The sequence below is a fragment of the Rhamphochromis longiceps genome, linkage group LG20 (genome assembly GCF_057381845.1).
Source record: "Rhamphochromis longiceps isolate RC_006_pf linkage group LG20, R_longiceps_female_GT1.1, whole genome shotgun sequence".
In the NCBI taxonomy this organism is placed as follows: Eukaryota; Metazoa; Chordata; class Actinopteri; order Cichliformes; family Cichlidae; genus Rhamphochromis; species Rhamphochromis longiceps.
The window spans coordinates 6,136,788-6,156,569 of NC_140576.1; the positions used below are offsets into that span (position 1 = coordinate 6,136,788).

Sequence of the window (19,782 nt, forward strand, 5' to 3'; positions counted from 1 at the left end):
GCTCATCTGAAAGGGACCATGATTGGATGCTTGAATTTCTTTATATAGAAATGACTCATAATATCTCCGCCTGAACGACAAACAATTTTCGATGTCAAATGATGCCGTGTGCCACGTTGATTAGGAGTAAGAATAGGTCCTGTTTCCCTGCGTGTGCACAAAACATGCACTCGCTCATATGTATCAGATAAGATATGTCCATAAAAATAAAAATCTTGATCGAATGTCGCCGACTTGCTGTGATCGCGCATACTAAACACAGGCAATCAAAATAACGCACTCTTTGTTTTTATTCAGACATTGTTGGCCCTTTTTAATGATGTGAAAGAACAGTGACGTAAGCTCCTGCAGACTTACAGTATGTTCTTACCCAGAATGAGAGCTGAAATGCTATAGGCAATTAAAAGACTCTTAAATTTCCTTGAAATTAAGTGCTAAATGAAACGTGGTCAGACTGACAAGTCTGCTCTCTTTCTCACTGAGCTTCTCTGTCTTCCTGCAGCCATTCATGCAGAGGGGGAAAAGGTATACATGTCTCTTTTACCAAATCAAGAGTCAATGCATGTAAGCCCTGTGCTGATTTTCCTTAATTATGCTTCAGGCTGATTTGCAAGGTGGATGACACAATGAGGACATGATGTCAGTCAAGTAATATCTCAGCATTTTCCTCGCTGCTAGTTCAGATTTACAGGCACTGTGTCTGTTATTGAGTGAGCATTTTCCTTGTATGAAGTAAGTCAGGAAAAACCACACATGGACTTAATCTTTTAGTGGTTCAGATTTTAAAGGCTTAAAGTCCAGCAACAGACTGTGGGAGCTGACCTCTGGGGAAACTAGGTCATGACCTCCTTGTCTGCAGAGCTGCACTGTGGACAATATACCACCACCTCTAATCTCTTCTGTTTCATAATGCATGGTTAAAGTTATATTCGCGACAGATGGAAAATTACCCATCATTCTTTTGTAAATGAATTATTAACATCTTACTTTATCTAATGTTTGTAAACTTAGATCAGGTTGTTGACACACTGCTGGTTCCCATGCCCTACTATAATAATCCAGGTTGGTGCAACCTGACAAAAGGGGTCAAAGGTCAGCACTCCTGGACAAACTGTTTCCCCTTAGGTTTTCCTCAGGTGACAGAGTTACAAATAATAGTTAAACTCACGGCACCAGGGAAAGTAATTGTTTATATTCCTACTCCTTTCTTTTAAAAGAAGAGTAATGACACGGGTCCATTAACAATTTATGAAATGATTCTCAGTAAACTAACAACCTTTTGAATGTATCCCTTAGCCCTGAGATGAATTTAACTGGACGTGCCCTGAAGGCATTCATGAATTTGCTGTTATTTATTATGGAGTGATGGCAAGGCAGGTATGGGAGTAGGTAATGTGTTCTTTGGAAGAAGCTGTATATACTGTAAGGTTTATTTAATGCTCATAAATGACAGAATAATCCTTCCTGGTTAATGTAGGGGAAGTTTTTTTTTAATATTGTTTGTGTCAATAACATGGATACATATCTTAACAAATCTACCATTAGGTACGTAGTTTTCATGAACAGAACTAACTAGTACAAGTAAAGCATGCACTACTCTGGGTTTGTCATATATACACAAGTTCATATGAAACCAAAACCAGAACAATCTTTCCTACACAAAATGGCATGTAGGTCATTCCTTGTTATTTCAGTTTCCTTATATCTAAATGATTTAAAAAAAAAAATCCAACAACCTCAAATTAACTTTTTTAAAAGAAAAAGAAAAAAAATAAGAAATTAGAAGTCATGCTCTCATGTGGTATAATTCATTCAGCTGCATGCAAATGAATGTTTATTTCTAATCTTATTACATAAACGAATTATAATAATTTAAATTCCCCTGAAAAATACATGTAGTCACACGGGCAAAGTGCTAATGTGCTGCTTTATTTAAAATAAGGTGAGGGGCTACCTGCTAAGAAACGTGTGAGTTTATATCATGTAAATTTGTTTTAGATTCAATGCAAAATAATCACTGGAAAAAAATTTTTAAACACACTTCTTTTAGATCACCTACATTTACCCCCACACGGCTTTCTGTGTGACAAAAACATTGTGCAATTTCCTTCTTTTGTGTGTCGCTTTATGTAGCAGTTATAAGCAAGTCAATGTAAAAAATAAACTAATAAGGATAAAAAATGAGATAATTCAATAATACTAAAAAGCTGGTTAAGAATCAGAATGTAATAAGTAACAACAGATAGATTACTTGGTTTGCTAACACAATGAGGCTGAAGAGGTGAAAAAACACACACTGTATAACCATTACCATAACTTTTTGTGCCTTTTATTCCAGCTTTACCTCTGACTTACTACCTAACTACTATACTGCCTGCTCCTTTATATATTATTTTCTTGTTAGTGCATATCGCAACTATTGTCCTCTTTGCCACGTTTTGTTGCACTCTGCAGTGTGCTAAGAGTTTTGTAACTGAAATTCATCAGCAGCTGTGTATGCATGATTGTTGACAGAGAAGCTAGATTGCCAAATTCCAGATAAATTGCATATTGTTCGACTCTGTGACTTTGTTTATGAATTCTAGTTTTAATTAGTAGAGGCTATCACTGACGCGTGTAGCTTCACTTTACTGTATGTTTTACACTAATTTTGAAACTCCTTTAACAATGCATGAACCCGCTTAGATGTTTAAAATGGATATGATACTTTCGAAACTGTGAAAAGTCTGATGCAGAAGGGGGGAGGGAGGGTATTCAGCAACTGCTCAAAGTGAGAACAAAGAGAACAATTTCAAATTTGAAGTTATCTTGTCCCAAGTTGAAATCTTGTCACAGTCTCCTTGAGAATAAACTGATATTGAGCATAGCTACATATTGAGTCCTAGCCACTATAAATATTACACAGGTTCACTTTCCCCTGCCCAAGCTGGGTCTGAACAGTTCTTTCAGTAAAGAAGTAGCTCAGAAAGGTGTAACACAGCTAAAGAGTGACTTTGCAAAGACACTGTTCTTTTTCATAACGGCAACTTTGTAAGTCATATTTTAATGACTTCAAGTGTTGGAGGCTTGCCTGAATATTTTCTACAGTAACTTGGAAACAGGTTTTCAGCATCCACATTTTTTGGCTATTTAGCTGTCCAAGGTCACTGAAATATCACACGCTGAATCTGTTTTGAGATGATTTTCAGTTTAAATTAGCACGGTCCTCAGCAGTTCTTTTGTTGTTCCACGCTTTACCCAAATCAGGCATCATTTCTGCAGAATGAACCGAAAGCCAAATTATCTTATCTACCTTTCATCTTCCAAATTTTTTCATCTGCATCACATTTTATTTGAGATTAAAGTAGGGCTGTGTCTTTGTGCAGCACTAATTGCCATAGAGCTTCGGTAATTAAAGGACAATAAAGCCTTAGTAGTAATTAGTTTCTCTTGTTTGGTTGCTAGCCCATCAATTGTGCTTCAATAATACTGATCATTAGCATGCGCCTGGGCAGTGAGGGATGCTGGGAAAGGAGCCCTGCACACACAGCACTCCACATTCCATTCCCATGAAGCCATGGCACAGAGCCATGTGGTTAACCCTTTGTGTGCCGGGCCGTGGCAGGACGTGCCTACCAGTGTAGGGCCCTCACTGTTAAATAAAGAGGTTGCACTGCAGCATAATAGACCTGCTGGAATAATGACCGGCTTTTTGAATTTCAGAAGGTTGGGAACATAAGAACTGCAGCAGTGGGCAGATGCTGCTGTCACGGTTTGTGTGAAAACAATTACACCCTTCCTCTGTGTTACATGCGCCCTTATTCACATGCAGGTTCACCTAATGAAAGCCTGTCTGCAGCACTATAAAGACTGATAAAGAGTCCAGATTATCACTGTTTTAATGCAGATGCATCCCAAAAAGGATCAAATTAGGTATCTTTAAAGTGAACAGCAAAACAAGAGGACTGAAGAACATTTCTGTGCAGGCACGGTGTATGGATTGTGCTGTAAACTGTGGCATAGTAATAACGCCAGGCAGCAGAAAATGTGCTCTGTTCTGTACTTTGCCTTGACATGATTGAAAGACAATGGTCCCATGGATAGGCCATTTCAACATCAAATGTGCATGCACATCACAGGGCAAGGGTGTGCTATCCATCACATTCAGTGAGCTGTCAGATACAGCTCTCACAAGCCTAGCTAGTCTCCATACACATTTGCAACTGTGTGGCAATACAAGATTAAACCTCCTTGTACTTATTCCACTCTCAGCACTCCATATCTTATACACCTACAAGGCAGCATCTTTGTATTGCATTGTTGTCTACTTTTTAATGTTTCTGGGTATATTTTTGCAAAACACTATATAGACCCTACATAGATAAACATTTTAATCCCTGTTTCAACACCGAAAACTGTATAAAACTTTAATAAAAAACGAATACAATAAATCAGAAGATGGGCATACATGTACATTCGTACTGCTTTGGAGGGTGATGGGTCTTTATATAGGCTATAATGGAGGCTATAATGGAGTGATATATATATTGTAAAGCTCAAGGAGCTTTACAATGTCTAAAGCAGATGAAAAATGAAAATACACAAAAAACATGATCGAACTACAGAAAGACTGTGCAATCTCCTCCCTTCCGCCTTGGCACAATAACCCAAATGGAAGCCTTTATGAAGCTCTGATGGAAGCAGAGTGCGCTTTATAATGCACGTTCGTGCACACTACTACATTTCCAGCTAATCAGAAGCGCGCAGTTGCAGAAAGGAGAGCGGTTGCCAAGGCAGCCACCAATCTCCCCTCCCCCTTCTCCCTCCGTTCCTCTTTCCCGTTTATTATCGGCAGAGGTCGCATGGCAGAGGGAAGTCCAACCACTTCTGTACTGGAACCAATGCAAGAATATGCACCTCCATAACAAAGCCTGTATGGAGTCCTGAGAGCGGCGGGACAGGACAGGCTGCAGGTTTGCGGGCTGCTGTTCAGCTTTTAGAAATACCCAGTAAGACAGGATCTAAGTTGGATGTTTGCATTGTTTTGCCAGCACGTGTGTTATCTGTGAATTTGTACTCTCGCTTTTGAGTGAGTGACTGAGTGAGTGAGTGAGTGAGTGTTTCGCATCCCGGTGCGGGGCTCTGAGGAGGACTGCGCATCACTTAGAGTTGGTGCCGAAGTTCGGCCGCGAACGGATAGGAGGGAAGAGTGCGCCGAGTAAAACTCCCTCACTTCTTTTCGTCTCTCCCGCTTTGGCGCTGTGTTTGCCAGGACAATAGTACGTCAAAGACGCTGAAAGTGATTTCATGCCTTCAGTCTCGCACAGTCTGAGATGGACGTGAGATTTTATCCTGCGCCCCCGGCAAATGTGGGTTCATGCTCCCTACCGACTGATCCAAGTTGCCTGAGCTCGTTGGACTATTATCACACGAACAAGGTAAATAACTATTTGTGTAGTCTCGTGCACTGAAACGATGTCTCACCTGTCTGTCTGCACGTTCACGCAATAAAAATGCGTGTTTTGGAGGCGTTTTATACAGAGGCGCCCACTTGCTCCGAACGCACCTGGGTCAGGGTGCACTGGTTTTAATCTAGTGCGGAGCAAGACTGTCACAATTTATATTACTTACTTTAGAGTTAAACTTGTAATCTTTTCTGTTTTCGTGTTTTTTTTTTTTATGTGCGGCACAACTTTTCTTTTTTCTTTTGCAAGCATGTTTATTGTGTTGTTTTCTCGGTGAAACTGCAGTTGAATTTTGCGCAAAGCTAACATTAAGTGTCCCACCCGATGTGGAATACCAGGGACTGTATAGAATCCATACTGCCCCGCTCTGCTCTCTGAATCCAACATTATCTTCCCTCTCAATGATTTCTTATGGCTTACATGGTTTTTCCGCTGGGAGTTCCGCGATTAAATGGATCCGTGCCAGTAATGTACCGTTAATTACTTTGCAACGAGAAACCACAGTCTGGCTTGTACAAGTATCCCTCTTCTCTCCTTCAGTTTTGACACCCGCGCCTTTAGCCTTGTGAACTGCACTGACCCGAGTGAGGGAGCAGGTGGCATTTAAAACAACATTATGAATATTTTGCTGTTTGACATTTTCCAAAACTACGAAGCAGAGAAATAAATCAGCCCATGAAAGAAAGACTTAGCAGTGTAAAAACAACAACAAAAAAAGACTAAACAAAAAAACAAACAAATCCAGAAGCTGGAAAAACACTAGAACTCCAAATGTATTCAACTGAAAAGCTGCCATGAGAGATAAAAACACCACAAAGGAAGAAGAGATTACAGGTGACGTACTAATAAGTACCGCAAAGTGAACGTATGGCCCGTGGAAGTACTAGCAAAACAATTTTTAAACTGCCTAATTTACAGCTTCCGCTAGTGTTAACAGCATCTCAGCCATCTGCAATCACTGAATAAGAGTTTGTTGTTTTCACTCACCGTGCTTGGAATATTACAAATCACCAGGCTCAGGATGCTGACCTGCTGCTGTATACTTCTTATAAGGCAACGGTGCTTTGGAGCTCTTTGGCTTTCTCAAATAAAACACGGCTTTCAGGTATGACAATGAGGGAAATCATGCAAAAGACAGTTGGGGATGTTTTACTTTCACTGTGTGGGCAATGGAAAATCTTTGTAACTGACAGGGACATTCCAGTAATCAAGTGTAGATACATAGATACAAAAAATAAACAAAAAACAGCACAACAGTAATCTTTGTTAAGGTTTGATCACACAACGCCCAAGTGTCAAAGACAGATAAAGCGAACTGGACTTGGTTTTTATAAGCGCCTCCCATTTGATCACAAATAAGGTCCATATAAAGCTTTTATCGATACACCTGTGACACAAAAATGGGCCCATATAACTGTCTCCTCTGCACAGGCTATCTTTTTTTGTAGGTCAAATGAATTGAGATCATCCACCATGCGGATAATCCTAAGAATATGCTGATATCCAGGCACTGCATGAATCTCGGAAACAAAGCCAGTTGATATTAAACGATATAAAGAGCTTTCGCAGAGGAGAAACCAACTATTGTCACTTAGACATAAAGTGTGGTGGCCCTTGAAAATACAAGTGTTCATTTGAATTATTGAAATCCCCCTCACTGCCTTTACTTGGGTTTCTTTCCACCAGGGGAGGAATAATTTGTTATCATCACATGTGTAACACTAACTACCTTCACTAGCAATGCAAATGAGGCAGGCCCCAGCAGGGATCATTTGGTGTCCTGTTGACACAGTGCACAAGGTCAAGTTCCTTTCCTCAAGCACTTGTCAAAGCGACTGCGGCATAAAACAGACATCAGATTTGTTGTGTAGGTACTTTATCTACAGATCACATCGCCTGCTGCTAACCATCTCTGACAAAATTGGTTGGCCAGTTTCAAATCCCATCCCGTGTCTCTTTCTTAAGCTACGCACAGAGCCAAAAAAAAGGCTAATCATAGCATTGAGGTCAATTGTTTTGAAGGGCTTACTTTGCATATTCATGCGGGTATTTTGGTTTGTAGTTGAATTTGTTGGTGGATTTGTTGGCTTTCAGTTTAGCTCAAATATATTCAGTTGGGATTATTATTATTGGAAAAGATTCAAAATAATTTGAATAAAAAGAAACACCAGATGCGATTTAGCATTATTTTTCTATGGCTGCTTTTTTTCCCTTTTTTTTTTTTAAAGCAATTTACAGTCTGAGAAAACATTTCTCCTTTTATCGCTGTGAAATTAATGGTGTTAATCTGAGTCACGCACGAGTTTAATTGGATAAAATGAGCATGTGTTTGTATTTTAGCTGTTTATTTGCAAACCTCTTTTTTTGTGTGCTGCTGTTGCTGCTGACTCAATTTGGATACTGTGTGCGGACACGAGCTGAGTTTAACTTTCTGTGACTTCCAGGGCACACGTGCTCCTGTCATGCTTTCGACCTTTGTGATGTTGCTCATTTGGAGCCGTCGTTGGTTTCATTCATGTTTCAGTGCATGTTCTAGGTCAGGTGTTTCTTAGTCTTTCTGTAACATCTTCCAATATGACAGTGCATAAATCACTTCTGTTAAATTGGCAGTGTTGTCCGCATTTTGCAGGTAGGAAAAGTTTTCCAAGGTTTTGGAGCAGTTATCTTTAATTATCCATTAAAAAACATGAATCATCTGCTAACCAAATCAGTTTGTGGTAAGGCTGTGTTTACTGATCCATTGTTCAGTGGAAAAAAACAGAGGGTATAAAAGCAAAAAAAAATGCACCGAGAAGGTACTTTAAGTGCAGATTGAGGTGATTCACAAAGGTCTATAAATAACCTTGAAGATATCTAGCTCAGTACTTTCAATACTCCCTTTATTTCACTGTGAGAGTCTGTGTTATTACTGGGGTGAACTCCCACAGCCAGGGAGAAATCACACAAAATAATACCATTACAAAAGCTTTGTGCTCTGATGGTGATATGAAACTGTACCATGTTTTTAATGCTGTCAGCTTCCTGACAGACTGCAAGGCACAGACATTACTCATATATGCTGTGCACAAATTTGCAGTGTAGTAAGCACCGAAAGTAAACAGATACATCTTGTCGTATACAACATGTCCAACTGTAATTGTACTGCGGCTATTCGTTTGTCCAGCACTTTTGGTTTGCTCTGTGAAATGGGAACACAGTGTCTGCTCCATTATTTGAATAGCTTAATCAAACATTGCTGACTGCTGCTGCTTCTGCTGCCGCTGCTGCTGCTGTAGCTGGAGTGAGGTGCTGCCTACAATATAGCAATAGAGTGCAGAGATAGTAAGGCCTGTGTTTATACACTCAGGCCCCACCCAGCTCATATATCCTCCCAACAACTGATATCTGGTTAGATAGAGCAGAACTGAAGAGCAGGCTTTGTTAGTTGGTGGTCTCCCCTGCCTCAGATAAGCTGGGGAATGATGCGCTCCATTTGAATGCCTTATCTCAGTTTTATTTTTTATTATAGGACTACCTTGTCTGTGCTGTGCAAAGGTTTGATTACTTTGCATTAACATAGTCAGCGAGCTTCCATCAACTGATCATCCTCAACTGAAACAAGCTCTTGAATAAACACTGTTCATGAATTTACGGTTCATTTTGCCTCAATCTACTAGGGGCTATTTTTAATAACTTAAGTACTTAAAGATGGCTGACAAATTAGCCAGTGCCTGTAATGCTGGCTGTAGTGCCTGCTCATGTTGAGCAGTGTTTTCACTGTTGTAATAAACTCTGTGGTATGTGACAGAGAGGCAGAAAGGGAGAATCAAAGGATGAGCGTGAGTCAAATGGGTTGAAGTAATCAGTGGCCCAGTGTGGGGACACTGTGAGTGTGTGTGTGTGTGTGCCCGTGCATGCTAACTCGGGGCCATTCAAGCGTTTTGCTGACTACAGAATCACAATCACAATTGCTTTCATAGCCCTGTGCAGAGGAAGGCCATGCATACCACAGTAAGGGCCGGTGACACACAGCGAACAGGGGCAGAGCAAAAACAGCTACTAAATCATATTCTCCCTGCCCCGACACACAGAGGAGGTTTTAATAGGGATTCCAACCATCTGAAATCATTTCAATAAAACTGGAATTGGCTCTGACAGTGGCTGAGTCACAGGACCCAGAGTATGGCACAGATATTTCTTGCCATATGATCTTTTTGTTTCATAAGCGACTTTGCTGGACAAGTCTTCTTCCCAAATAAACGCAAGATGCCTGCATTGGTTGTTTTCTGCTTTTTTTGCCAGCTGTGTTTTGGATGGATTTTGACAGATTAAGGAAATGAGACACACGATGATACACGGCTTTAAAATGCCGCATGTTTCTTGGTTTGGCCCTTAAAATGTAGTCGTTGTGTTTGATCTAGGTTATGAGTGTCACAGTATGATTGTGTGAGTGGTGAGGGTGGGGGTGTGGGGGTTCCCTGTGCTAATTATTGGCAATGGCAGCACTAAGCTACTTTCTCGTTGGGGGGCACCAGTGCATCCCCCTCAGCGTCTGTTACAATAATTAAGACCAGCCGCCCCGCTGCAGTGTGCTTACATTTGTCTGCCCGGGCCTTCCCATGGGGCAATGCGATGGCATTCTTATTCTTATTCTTATGGCAGAAGAAGGAGAAAGAAAAAGAAACAGAGCCAGCACCTGCTGCAGAGTAGGCCCCTGGGTGTTTAGTTAAATGTTGATTATGTTTGTTAATGGCTGAAAACACATTTAGAAGATGCGTAGGGTGGGGGAGTGCTCTATTTGTCTATCTGTATTGGTGACAGAGTTCATTGTGGGTTTATATTTAATAAACTTGCAGCTGTTTCAGCTGGAAAAGCTACACTGAAAAAAATGTAAAGGAGTGCAAAAATGTGCCTTGAAATGATTAAAGAGTTACGTATTTAATCAGTTAAGTCGTGCATCCAGAAAACAATCCCTCTGTTCTCTGGTTGTGTGAAAAAGGACTTGTCTTCCTTCTTTTACATCACTGTAAATGTGACGTTGTGTAAATGTTGCTTTTTGACTTTGGCTGACTGTGGCGTGGGTCTCTCACTAATCACAGGGTTGGCAGTTCAATTTCCCGCTCCTCCTGTCTTTATATCTTTGTCACACATAATAAACACATGCTTCTGACAGACAAGGGACAAGAAGAAGTAGTCACAGTCGGGGGAAAAGAGGAAAGAAAGTAAAGACATGATCACATGGGTTTATCAACCCGGACTTGCTGTAATCGTCTGCGTCCAATTCAGTAAGCAGACCATAGAGCCACCGAGGTAATCAAACTGTGGCTCATTCTTCCTCTTCAAGAGCTAATGATGAGCTCCACGATCGTTTACAGTGGACAGAAAACAAAGCACAACAGAAAGTACAGAGGTAATAGTTTTTTAGTGGCTTTTTTTTCAGCGCTTTTCGTTTAGGTAATGGGATGGGATTTTCCTAAAATAGAGAAAAAGGGAAAAGTTTCTATAGAGTGATGGAAAAAGAAATGGCTAGAGATAGACGTTTAAGAAATAAGAGGGTAGGCAGATCAGAGGAAGCTTGTGGATTGTGAAAAGGGAGGGAAGGCTAAAGAAAGAGGCCCTGTCTTTGTGTTGTCGACCTATTTAGTCTCATGCTGGCCGTGAGCCATGCTGATGAGTGATGTCGCTAAGAAAAACAAACAGAGGATAGAAAAGTAGGATTTTGGAAATTATGACATATGGTCAGTGGTGTTGCTGCTATTGGGGACTGTCTGCATGTTCGCTAGGCTTCAGCAACCTCATAGCAGCTCAGCAAACTTGTTAACACACAGGAAAGGGAAACTTGAGCGGATCTTTTTATAGAATTGTTAATAACACAGTAGACAGTAGTGAAAAACCATAGCCTAAAGCAGCACTTACTGGCACAACCCACGTGAACCAAGCAAGAATATGTGTATGCATATGCCTGCATGCTTTTATGTACATTGCTGGTGGAACATGTAGTCAGGGTTTTTCACATGCAAGTAAAGAATTCAACATTTTGCCCAAAAGTAGCAGGGGTAGTGTACCTTGTACTTAAACTACATAAACTTAAGCTCATTTTGCACTGAATGCTAGCCAGTCAATGTTATCTTATCTTATTATCAGATCATTACTAGTGAAATACAAGCAGGGTCAGCACAGTGGTGCAGTGGTAAGCACTGTGGCCTCACAGCATGAAGGTGCTGGGTTTAAATACACTGTCCTGCTGTGGTCTTTCTGTTTCAAGTTTGCATATGCTCTCTGTATGTGCACGAGTTCTCTCCAGGTGTTTCGGCTTCCTCCCGCAGTCCAGAGACATGCATGCTGGTGTAAATGTGAGTGTGCTAGCCGTGTGATAGACTGGTGACCCATACAGGGTGAACCCCGCCTCTCCGTCTATGGCAGCTGGGAAAGGGATTTAAGTGTTGTTGGCTCAGAGGGTGTGCTAATTTTAACCACTTTATATATTCTTGGGTAGTTTGATGCCTAAGAGTATATAATTTTTTTTAACTCATAAAGCTACTTCCTTTAAAGTTAAAACGAAAAAGCCAGTTCACGTATTGAAAACCAAGTTTAAAGGCCTACAAGGGATGGTGTAATAGTTTTACACTAATGATGGGGAATTTGATGATTTAAATTGTGGGTCAACCTAAATGTTAATAAAAACCTCTTTGCCCTATGCTTTTCTTAATGAAATGCCTTTCCTCATTATTTTGTTTTGTAATTTTGTGAGTATTGTATTTTAGTGTCTTGCATCTAACACAATAAATAAGTGTTTTTCTTTGGGTCAAGGACCTTTTAGCTCTAATTGATTTCTTTTTTTAAACCCTGAGATATCACGTGCCTTGGTTGGGCTTTTGCACTTTAATATATTTGTTGCTGCACTTAAAAAGCAACAAGTGCAGTGTGGTTACGAACTTTGCAAAGCGAGTGTCACAACGAGAAACAAGTGTTTGTGGCAGCGGGGCAGGAAAAGCAAGTGAAACTGAGAGATGGTCATGTTTTATTAAGCCTGATAATGCAGCCTAATCTGTGGCTTGGGTTACACATTGCTTTGTGGGTAATTAGAGATCATGTCGTATGCCTGGCCTGCTGAATAATTGCACTCCGCCCTAATCCCCTCCTATCCGCCTTTCACCCGGCACCTCGCTGCTTCTCTCTCTTCATTCTCTCCCTCACGCTCCTAAAATCCTACATGCTTCCATAAGAGCTGCCGTCTTGTCAAGGAAATGCACAAATAAGCAAACATAGCAGCCATATTTCAGGTAGCTAGTCATCCGAAAGTTACCTTGCTGTAAAAGACTTGAAAATGTGCTTATGTGCTTAGAATTCAATAGGAGGAAGTCAACAGTAGAGCACTTTGTGGTTTGCTTTGTGGAACTTGTTAGATGAATGACTAATGCCTCCTGGCAAGTGCCCCAGGTTTACTATTACCAAAACAATGGCACTTGATACAGAGCACCGTAGCCCTGGTTTTCATGCAGACAGGAGCTGCTGTTTTCTTTTAAATCCTAAATGCAGAATGCTCATTCATGCAACATCCCTTGAACACAGAGACGCACACCAAGGAAATTCTCAACGGACACGGTGGCTTGTTGGAAAAAAATCCCACAAATTTCTTTTCACGTGTTGTCCCCAGTTTTCTCATTGTTAAAAACTTAGAAGTGTTTTCCCCCCACTATCTAGATCTATTGCCATTTGTAGAACTGAAACAGTGTTTTGATATGCGCACAGTTAAATAATTGCTGGTCTTACACAGAGCTTGACAGAGCCGTCATTAAACGCTGTACATATTTCAGGTAGAAAGTCGCGGATTCTGTTATTGGTATAGATCAAAAGCATCTACTGCCCCCACCGTACACTCAAGAAACCGTACAGGGGTAAAGACAGGAAGAACTGCAGCTTTAAACTATAAACTCTGAGATGAATTCATACAGTGTTTCCCCTGCAATTTTTTTTTTCACGCCTTGTGGTTTGAGCTCAAAATCCCCATTACATTTAAGAATACATGAAAGTAACAAAATAAAACCCACTGTATAGAAACTAAATGCATTTATCGCCTCTGTATCTCAGACAAAACCTCATCCTACAGTATGCGCTCAATGAGTGACTAAAGAAAGTGTGCTAAAAACTCGTCAAATCTTTTCGCTGTGAGTAGAAATGACAGTATAATCACCCCCAAATAAGTCACAGTACTTTAGTAATGTGTGGTTACCCACATGTGTTGCACTCGAGTTATTAATATGCACAGCCACAATAGGAGGGCTCACTAATAATCATTTATCCAGGTCAGGCCAGTCCATTCACACACACACAGACGCTGGGGTGTCAAATACTGCTGTTTTGTCACAGCTTTCTGCATCTCACAGATATACACAAGGTGTTAGTGTTCTGATGCACCGGGTTACTTCCAGCTTTTCAGGACCCTTGGCATCACATTCAAGACACTGTTTAGGCTTAAGCTTAAATTTTCAAACACCAGGGTTAACGTTGCATATTTTAACTGAAACCACAGTCTCTTTGCAAAGCCCAAACAAGTACTTTTAATGCCTAAACCCTACCCGCGAGTGAAAGCAAAAGAAAAAAAAATCTAGTGAAAACAAAGCGAAAGAACGCGTAAACGCAAATCGGAGAAACTGAGAAACCAACACTTTACAACAGGACTGCAATCTCCCTGCAGTCCAGTGTGTCAAGACACGTTAAAGGACACGTTATTCAATTCAATTTATATTGTGCCAAAGCACGATAAAACCGTACCAATTAGATGACCCCCTTTGAGCAAGCATTTGGTGACACTGGGAATGAAAACCTCCCTTTTAACAGGAAGAAACCTCCGGCATTCGAGGGGAAGGAGACGGGACAAAAGACAAAGTCTGGAAGAGAGAAAGAGATTTACGATAACTAATGATTAAATGCAAAGTGATTTATAAACACAAAGTGAGTGAAAAGAGGTGAATGAAGAAGAAATGCTATTTAACTGTGAAATTAAGTAAACATGAGATACATTGAATCTAGACTTTTGAAGCCAGGGGTCAAACCAAAGCACGTTTGTGTCTGAAAGAACTTTGACCTTGACTTTAGACTCAGTTACAGGATCATTTAGATATTCCCTGACTATACAAACATCCATTTTAAATCGTTGTAATTTTCTAACCTGTGCTATGGGCGAAGTTAGAGATTGTATTGGTTCTCAGTCTTGCTGGAGTTTTAACGTCAATATACCCCGTGCTAGTGATAATTCTTTAATATTTTTAGTATCCTCCCACGAGCCTCAAAGCATCAGATTATTCTTCTGTTTGTCAGTATTATTTATTTAAAGGCTAACATGGTGTTTGATGCCTAAAGTGTGGGATCGTGATGCCAGTCTCACAGAATCATTTGATACATTTTGGATGAAACTGTTCACAAAGACTGCCAATATGGGCAATGATTAGGAATGGATAAGTTCCAAAATTAAGACACGTAAGGCCAAGTTGATACCAGGACCACACGCAGATACATGCACGGGGTCAGATAGACTCGTACTTGCTCACTTTTTCTTCTGAAGCCCCACCATGTGCATGCTCGTGGACACACACACACACGTTTCCCACATAGCTTCAAGGCATTTCATTTCCTCTCCTCCTGAGACAACATCACAATATAATGGGACATGGTGTCACATGACAAGAGCAAGTACATGTAGCGATCAAATCGCTCTTTCAGTCTCACTATAGCTTGAAGGGCAGAACGGTCAGTCGTTACATAAACTAGGGTTGGTTCAATTACAGAAAAATGTGCTTTGTGTCCTTGTCATAAGGAGAGTGATGAAGCACATAAGAAAAAATCCCAGTTTATTGTTGATGTTCCTTCATGGCTTTGGAAAAATTACCTCACTTTCTATATTCACATCCACAGAAACATACAGTATGGACACACACGTATTTAATTTAGGTTTGCCTGCACTACTGAAGTGTCTGCATGGAAACACACCTGCACTGCTACCTTAAAGAGTGACCAGCTGATATTCAGTGTATAAGGAATATGTGCACAAATGGTAATTCCCGTCAGTGAGTAAAGCTTTCCATCCAGAGGAAAGGACAAACTAATACTCAAGAGTGAAATACCAAATGTCCTATATAAGGAAATGAGTGCCTTGAGAAATATAAACTCACCGACATTTGACCTTTTCCCTCCCTTATGAGGCATCCCAAGAAATAATCAAAGACTATCGGGGTTGTGCATTTTCTATGTAGTTTGTAATTTTTCAGTGCTTAACTCACATCATGCTAAACTAAAGTAAGTCTCAAATTGTAGCAAAACAAAAAAGTGTCTTTATTCCGTTAAGCTCACAATCATCTCTTCTGTCTCTGGATGATTGTCCTTTCTTTTTTCTCTCAGGTGTATAGCAGAAGTTCATTCTTCACATATTCAACCTTGTTGTGGCTGACAGTTGCTCCAGGTATTCACTGTGTGTTGCCATCTCACAGTTTTCAGACACACCGGTAATTAAGTCATCTTGAAGCCTTGAGAGTGCGACTATGGCGTACTGAGCTGAGACCAATCTGCCACTAATTGTCCCGAGTTTTAATTTCTAATGGAATAAAGGCCAGAGGGAATGACGCTTAACGAGACGCAGTTAATGTGTGCGCGCGCGTGTGTGTGTGTGTGTGACTGTGTGCTCTGTTTACTGTAACTGCTATTGCTCTAGTAAATAGAGGAACAAGAGTGAGAAAAGCAAGATGTTTCCTTTTGATTTTGTTGTCTCATTTTGTTGTTTATTCTACATAGCCCTCAGGATATCACTGTCAGTTCTGTGCTTTTACGTTTGCATGTGAGGAATGCTAAATGTGACATTATTGAGTGTGCTTTCACAGCAGAGGCTAAGATAGCCGCACAAGTTGAGGAGCGCCCTTCTTAGTAGCTGTAACAGTGGAGACCCCTTTAAAAGTGAGAAATGCTTTCTTGCCTTGGCATTCAAGTTATTGCTCAGAAAGCATGGGTGTGCATTGGAACTGGAAAGGTTGTTTACATAGCCTTGGGAGTGTTTGTGTCATGATTTAGATTCCAGGCATTTCAACATCCAAATAAATCAGTTTAGCCTTCTGAGGACGAGTAAACCTCCAAAAGAAGAAATGGGCCAGCTGTGTTTAAAACCTGTTAGGTGGGTTTATCTCTAAAGCGATCTTCTTTTCAGTTACAGGTGGAGGAAGTACCAGAACACTTGGTGATAAAGATATTCTATCTTTTATTTACAACTTAAGATTGCATTTACCACAATTCTATGTTTGTTCTATTTTAAATATGTTTCATATGGACGTTTATCCATTATATCCATGATTCTGATGACAGAACATGCCTCCAAATACAAAAACAGCCGTCATGTCCTGTCAGATTTTACACAAGTGAAAAGTCTGTCACCAACAACATCCAGAAATATACATCAGATCTGGCCCGAGGATGCATGCCTACATGATTATTTCATTTTCAAACACTTTGGTGACTTCACAGTAATTTTTCTACCTTATCGCTTTTTAGTGGGGTTTGCTTTTGCAACTGACTCAAGGCCCTTCCTCTTATTGTTTCAATATGTCTGAGCATTGTTTGAATGAGGTCAAGCATTACCGATCTGGCCTGGGGCCAGCTTGACTTCAGCTGATTTAATTGAATCTACGACATGAGTCAAACTCAAACAAGCAGAGACTGCTTTGCCATGACAGCCTCATTACTCCACATTAAGAAGTCATTTCACAATGCATTGTGACTTTGGGCTTTGACAAATGGTGAAAAGGGATGAAATCAAATAAGTGAGTACATTTTGGAGGACTACTCTTGAAATGCTCTGGCTGGAAATACGCCAGTACTGTACATATATTAGGAGAGAGCGCCCCAAAAAAGAGTCTCTCTGCTGTTTTGTATAAGTTAATGTGAATGCCTTCTGGGTTAAAGTGTTCCCATGTTTGCCATCTGCAGTAATGGAATGACATTCAATGCCATTTTCCCTCTTAAATTGAATTTTTGTCAAAGCGTTATGAATTCAACCTGCCTTGTCACTCAAGCCGCAGACATTGCTGAGAGGGGAGAAAATATGCGAATGAAACCTTTCACTGCAGATTTTACTGTTAGCTGTGAGCAGACCAAATAATGACGCCTTTATCACGTCTACGGCACAACAAACAAAGAAAGCTTTCTTGTGACATACCAGAAGATATGATATCAGGCAGTATAATGACATACATTATGTATATAACGCATACACAACATTCATAGCATCTCTGCAGTGTACTACTTACATTTCTGCATTTCATCATCTCGAACCTCGACTAAATTTCTCAATTAAGCATGCATTCTTTGAGAGCAATTGGCAGCTTGGCTAAAGCTTGTAGGGGGGGGGGAAAAAGAAAAAAAAGAAAAACATAGAGCAAGCTCAACATGCCAGGGCCTCCCTTCACAATAGGGAAGGAAATGTTGAGACTGCAAGGGCTGTGGAGTGGAGATATGGCAGTGTTTGCTTAGGGCTAGGTATCGGGCACAAAAACAAACATGGCTGCCCTTAATGAGTCTGTTTGCCTGCCAAAGGTAAAGACAGCTGTTGTCTCTTGCCACAATGGAACAGACCACAGTCCCACGGAGCACAGAGGAACACGCCGCGTCCCCATAGTAACACTCACCTTATGTTTACTCAAAAGTCAACTTATGAAGTCTTCTTTACAGATAAATAGTGAGTAAAATGTAAATGATGAGCCCATACGGCACTTTCATGAGGTCTGGCTGTGAAATGGAATGGTCTATTAAGTCATTAGGGCGGTAAAAGCGAATTTGCTTGTGGGAGTGTGAAACAGCTGTGCAGAGAGTTTAGGCTCGTTATAGCTCACAGTAGTAACGAGTGAGAGTTGGGAAAGTGTGACTTTCATTGTTTAATAAAGCAGAGCACATGTTATTGGACTGTTGAAAAGAGCCATGCTTTTTTAGTTTTTTTTGCATCTGTCTTTCAGGACTAGAGAAAATCGCTCAAAAATCTCTTCTGGTGTCAAGTGGCTTCTCAAAAAGACGCTAATGCAGGGATATAGGCAAAGTGGGGCATACTGAAACCTCAAAAAGCACTTTTCTCCCCTGTGAAAAAAATTAATACATTCTCGCTGTACCTGTCTAACTAAATCAGCACCGACAGCTTGCTGTACTCCAGGGCTAATTTTAGAATTAAGAACATGAGTGAGATGACTGCACAAGCATTTTGTTAAGAAAAGAGAAGCCACTGTGAACATTAAAGTTCCAACCGTCAATTGCATCACAGCTTCTGTTGAACCAAAGCCCTTCCAGCCCCCCACCACCACCACTTTCCTGGCATTGTTTGCTGTGAATGTTTTAGTCGCTGATTGGACGGCAGCTTTTTCCATTGTTACGCTGGCCCCCTGACAAAACCAATGACAATATCATAGATAAATAAAAGTGTTCAATACTATATGGGTAAGTATGATAAATTGACTTTTTTTTAAAGCTCAGCCAAGCTTGTTAGTCAACCTCAGGTACACATAACATTACAAGAACACAGGAAATAACTGAGAGGTAGCATACCTAAAAATAGTCATGCAAAAGGGTAATAACATAATAAAAAATAATTAGAAATTATGTTGTAGCATTAATATTTATGTCTGTATGTGTCAATATTACACCTGAGTTCTAAAATATGACAAATGCATATGTCTTTCCGAAATTTCAAGCTTTAAAAAAACATTATGAATAGACTTTCATCATTTAAGCAGGTTTAGATGAATTTCCATCTTAAGCAAGAGTTAACCTTGATGACTGGAAATCATATCCATGGTTTACATGTTCGCCATTTCCCAGAATGGTAGATTGCAGTTAATTACTCTACAATTATATTGTGGCCGCCAGATAACTGTCAATGACAGCTGAAAAGCACATTTCCTGTTTGACTGTTTCAAAGAAATGCAGCATAACTTAACCAAGGAAGTATTGTGACTAGGCTGAAAATGTACCTGACCACAAGTGGGTTGCTTCAAGTCCTGAGTAGTAACTATAAGTGACTGGCACTTTCTGCCCTACATATTTGCATGAATGCCCCACATTATTTGTGGCCTTTGGTGTTCTTTGCTCTGCAAGGCAATGCTATTGTATAGAACATGTAGTTTCAGGAGACCGTGGTGCTAGACATGTTATAGAACAGCTATAGTACCGTATCCGGCATTTGGTCATGAGGGCAAAATGAATTCACAGACAGTTGAGAAAATTTGAGAGCTTTTCTTCTACCAGCAACAAGTGCCAGAAATTACACTTAATTTTTATTTGGTTCTCCTTTCAAGGGGACTAAGGAAGCACTCAGAACTAAATGAATAATGAA

General features: G+C 40.4%; 1 protein-coding gene across 5 annotated transcripts in view; it reads left to right on the forward strand.

Moving 5' to 3' along the window:
- The first annotated feature begins 4,808 nt into the window (after positions 1–4,808).
- Positions 4,809–19,782, forward strand: part of LOC146644784 (TOX high mobility group box family member 2-like) — an 83,094-nt gene continuing 68,120 nt past the window's right edge. For 2 of the 5 annotated variants that reach the window (XM_085393641.1, XM_085393642.1), the window contains exon 1: positions 4,810–4,988. Coding sequence is in view for 3 of the 5 variants with exons in the window: in XM_085393638.1 (XP_085249764.1) it covers positions 5,313–5,417 (105 nt within the window). In the remaining 2 variants the exon portion in view is untranslated. Of the gene's footprint in view, positions 5,418–19,782 lie in introns of all 5 variants that reach the window. The other 3 variants (XM_085393638.1, XM_085393639.1, XM_085393640.1) reach the window with 3 other exon arrangements.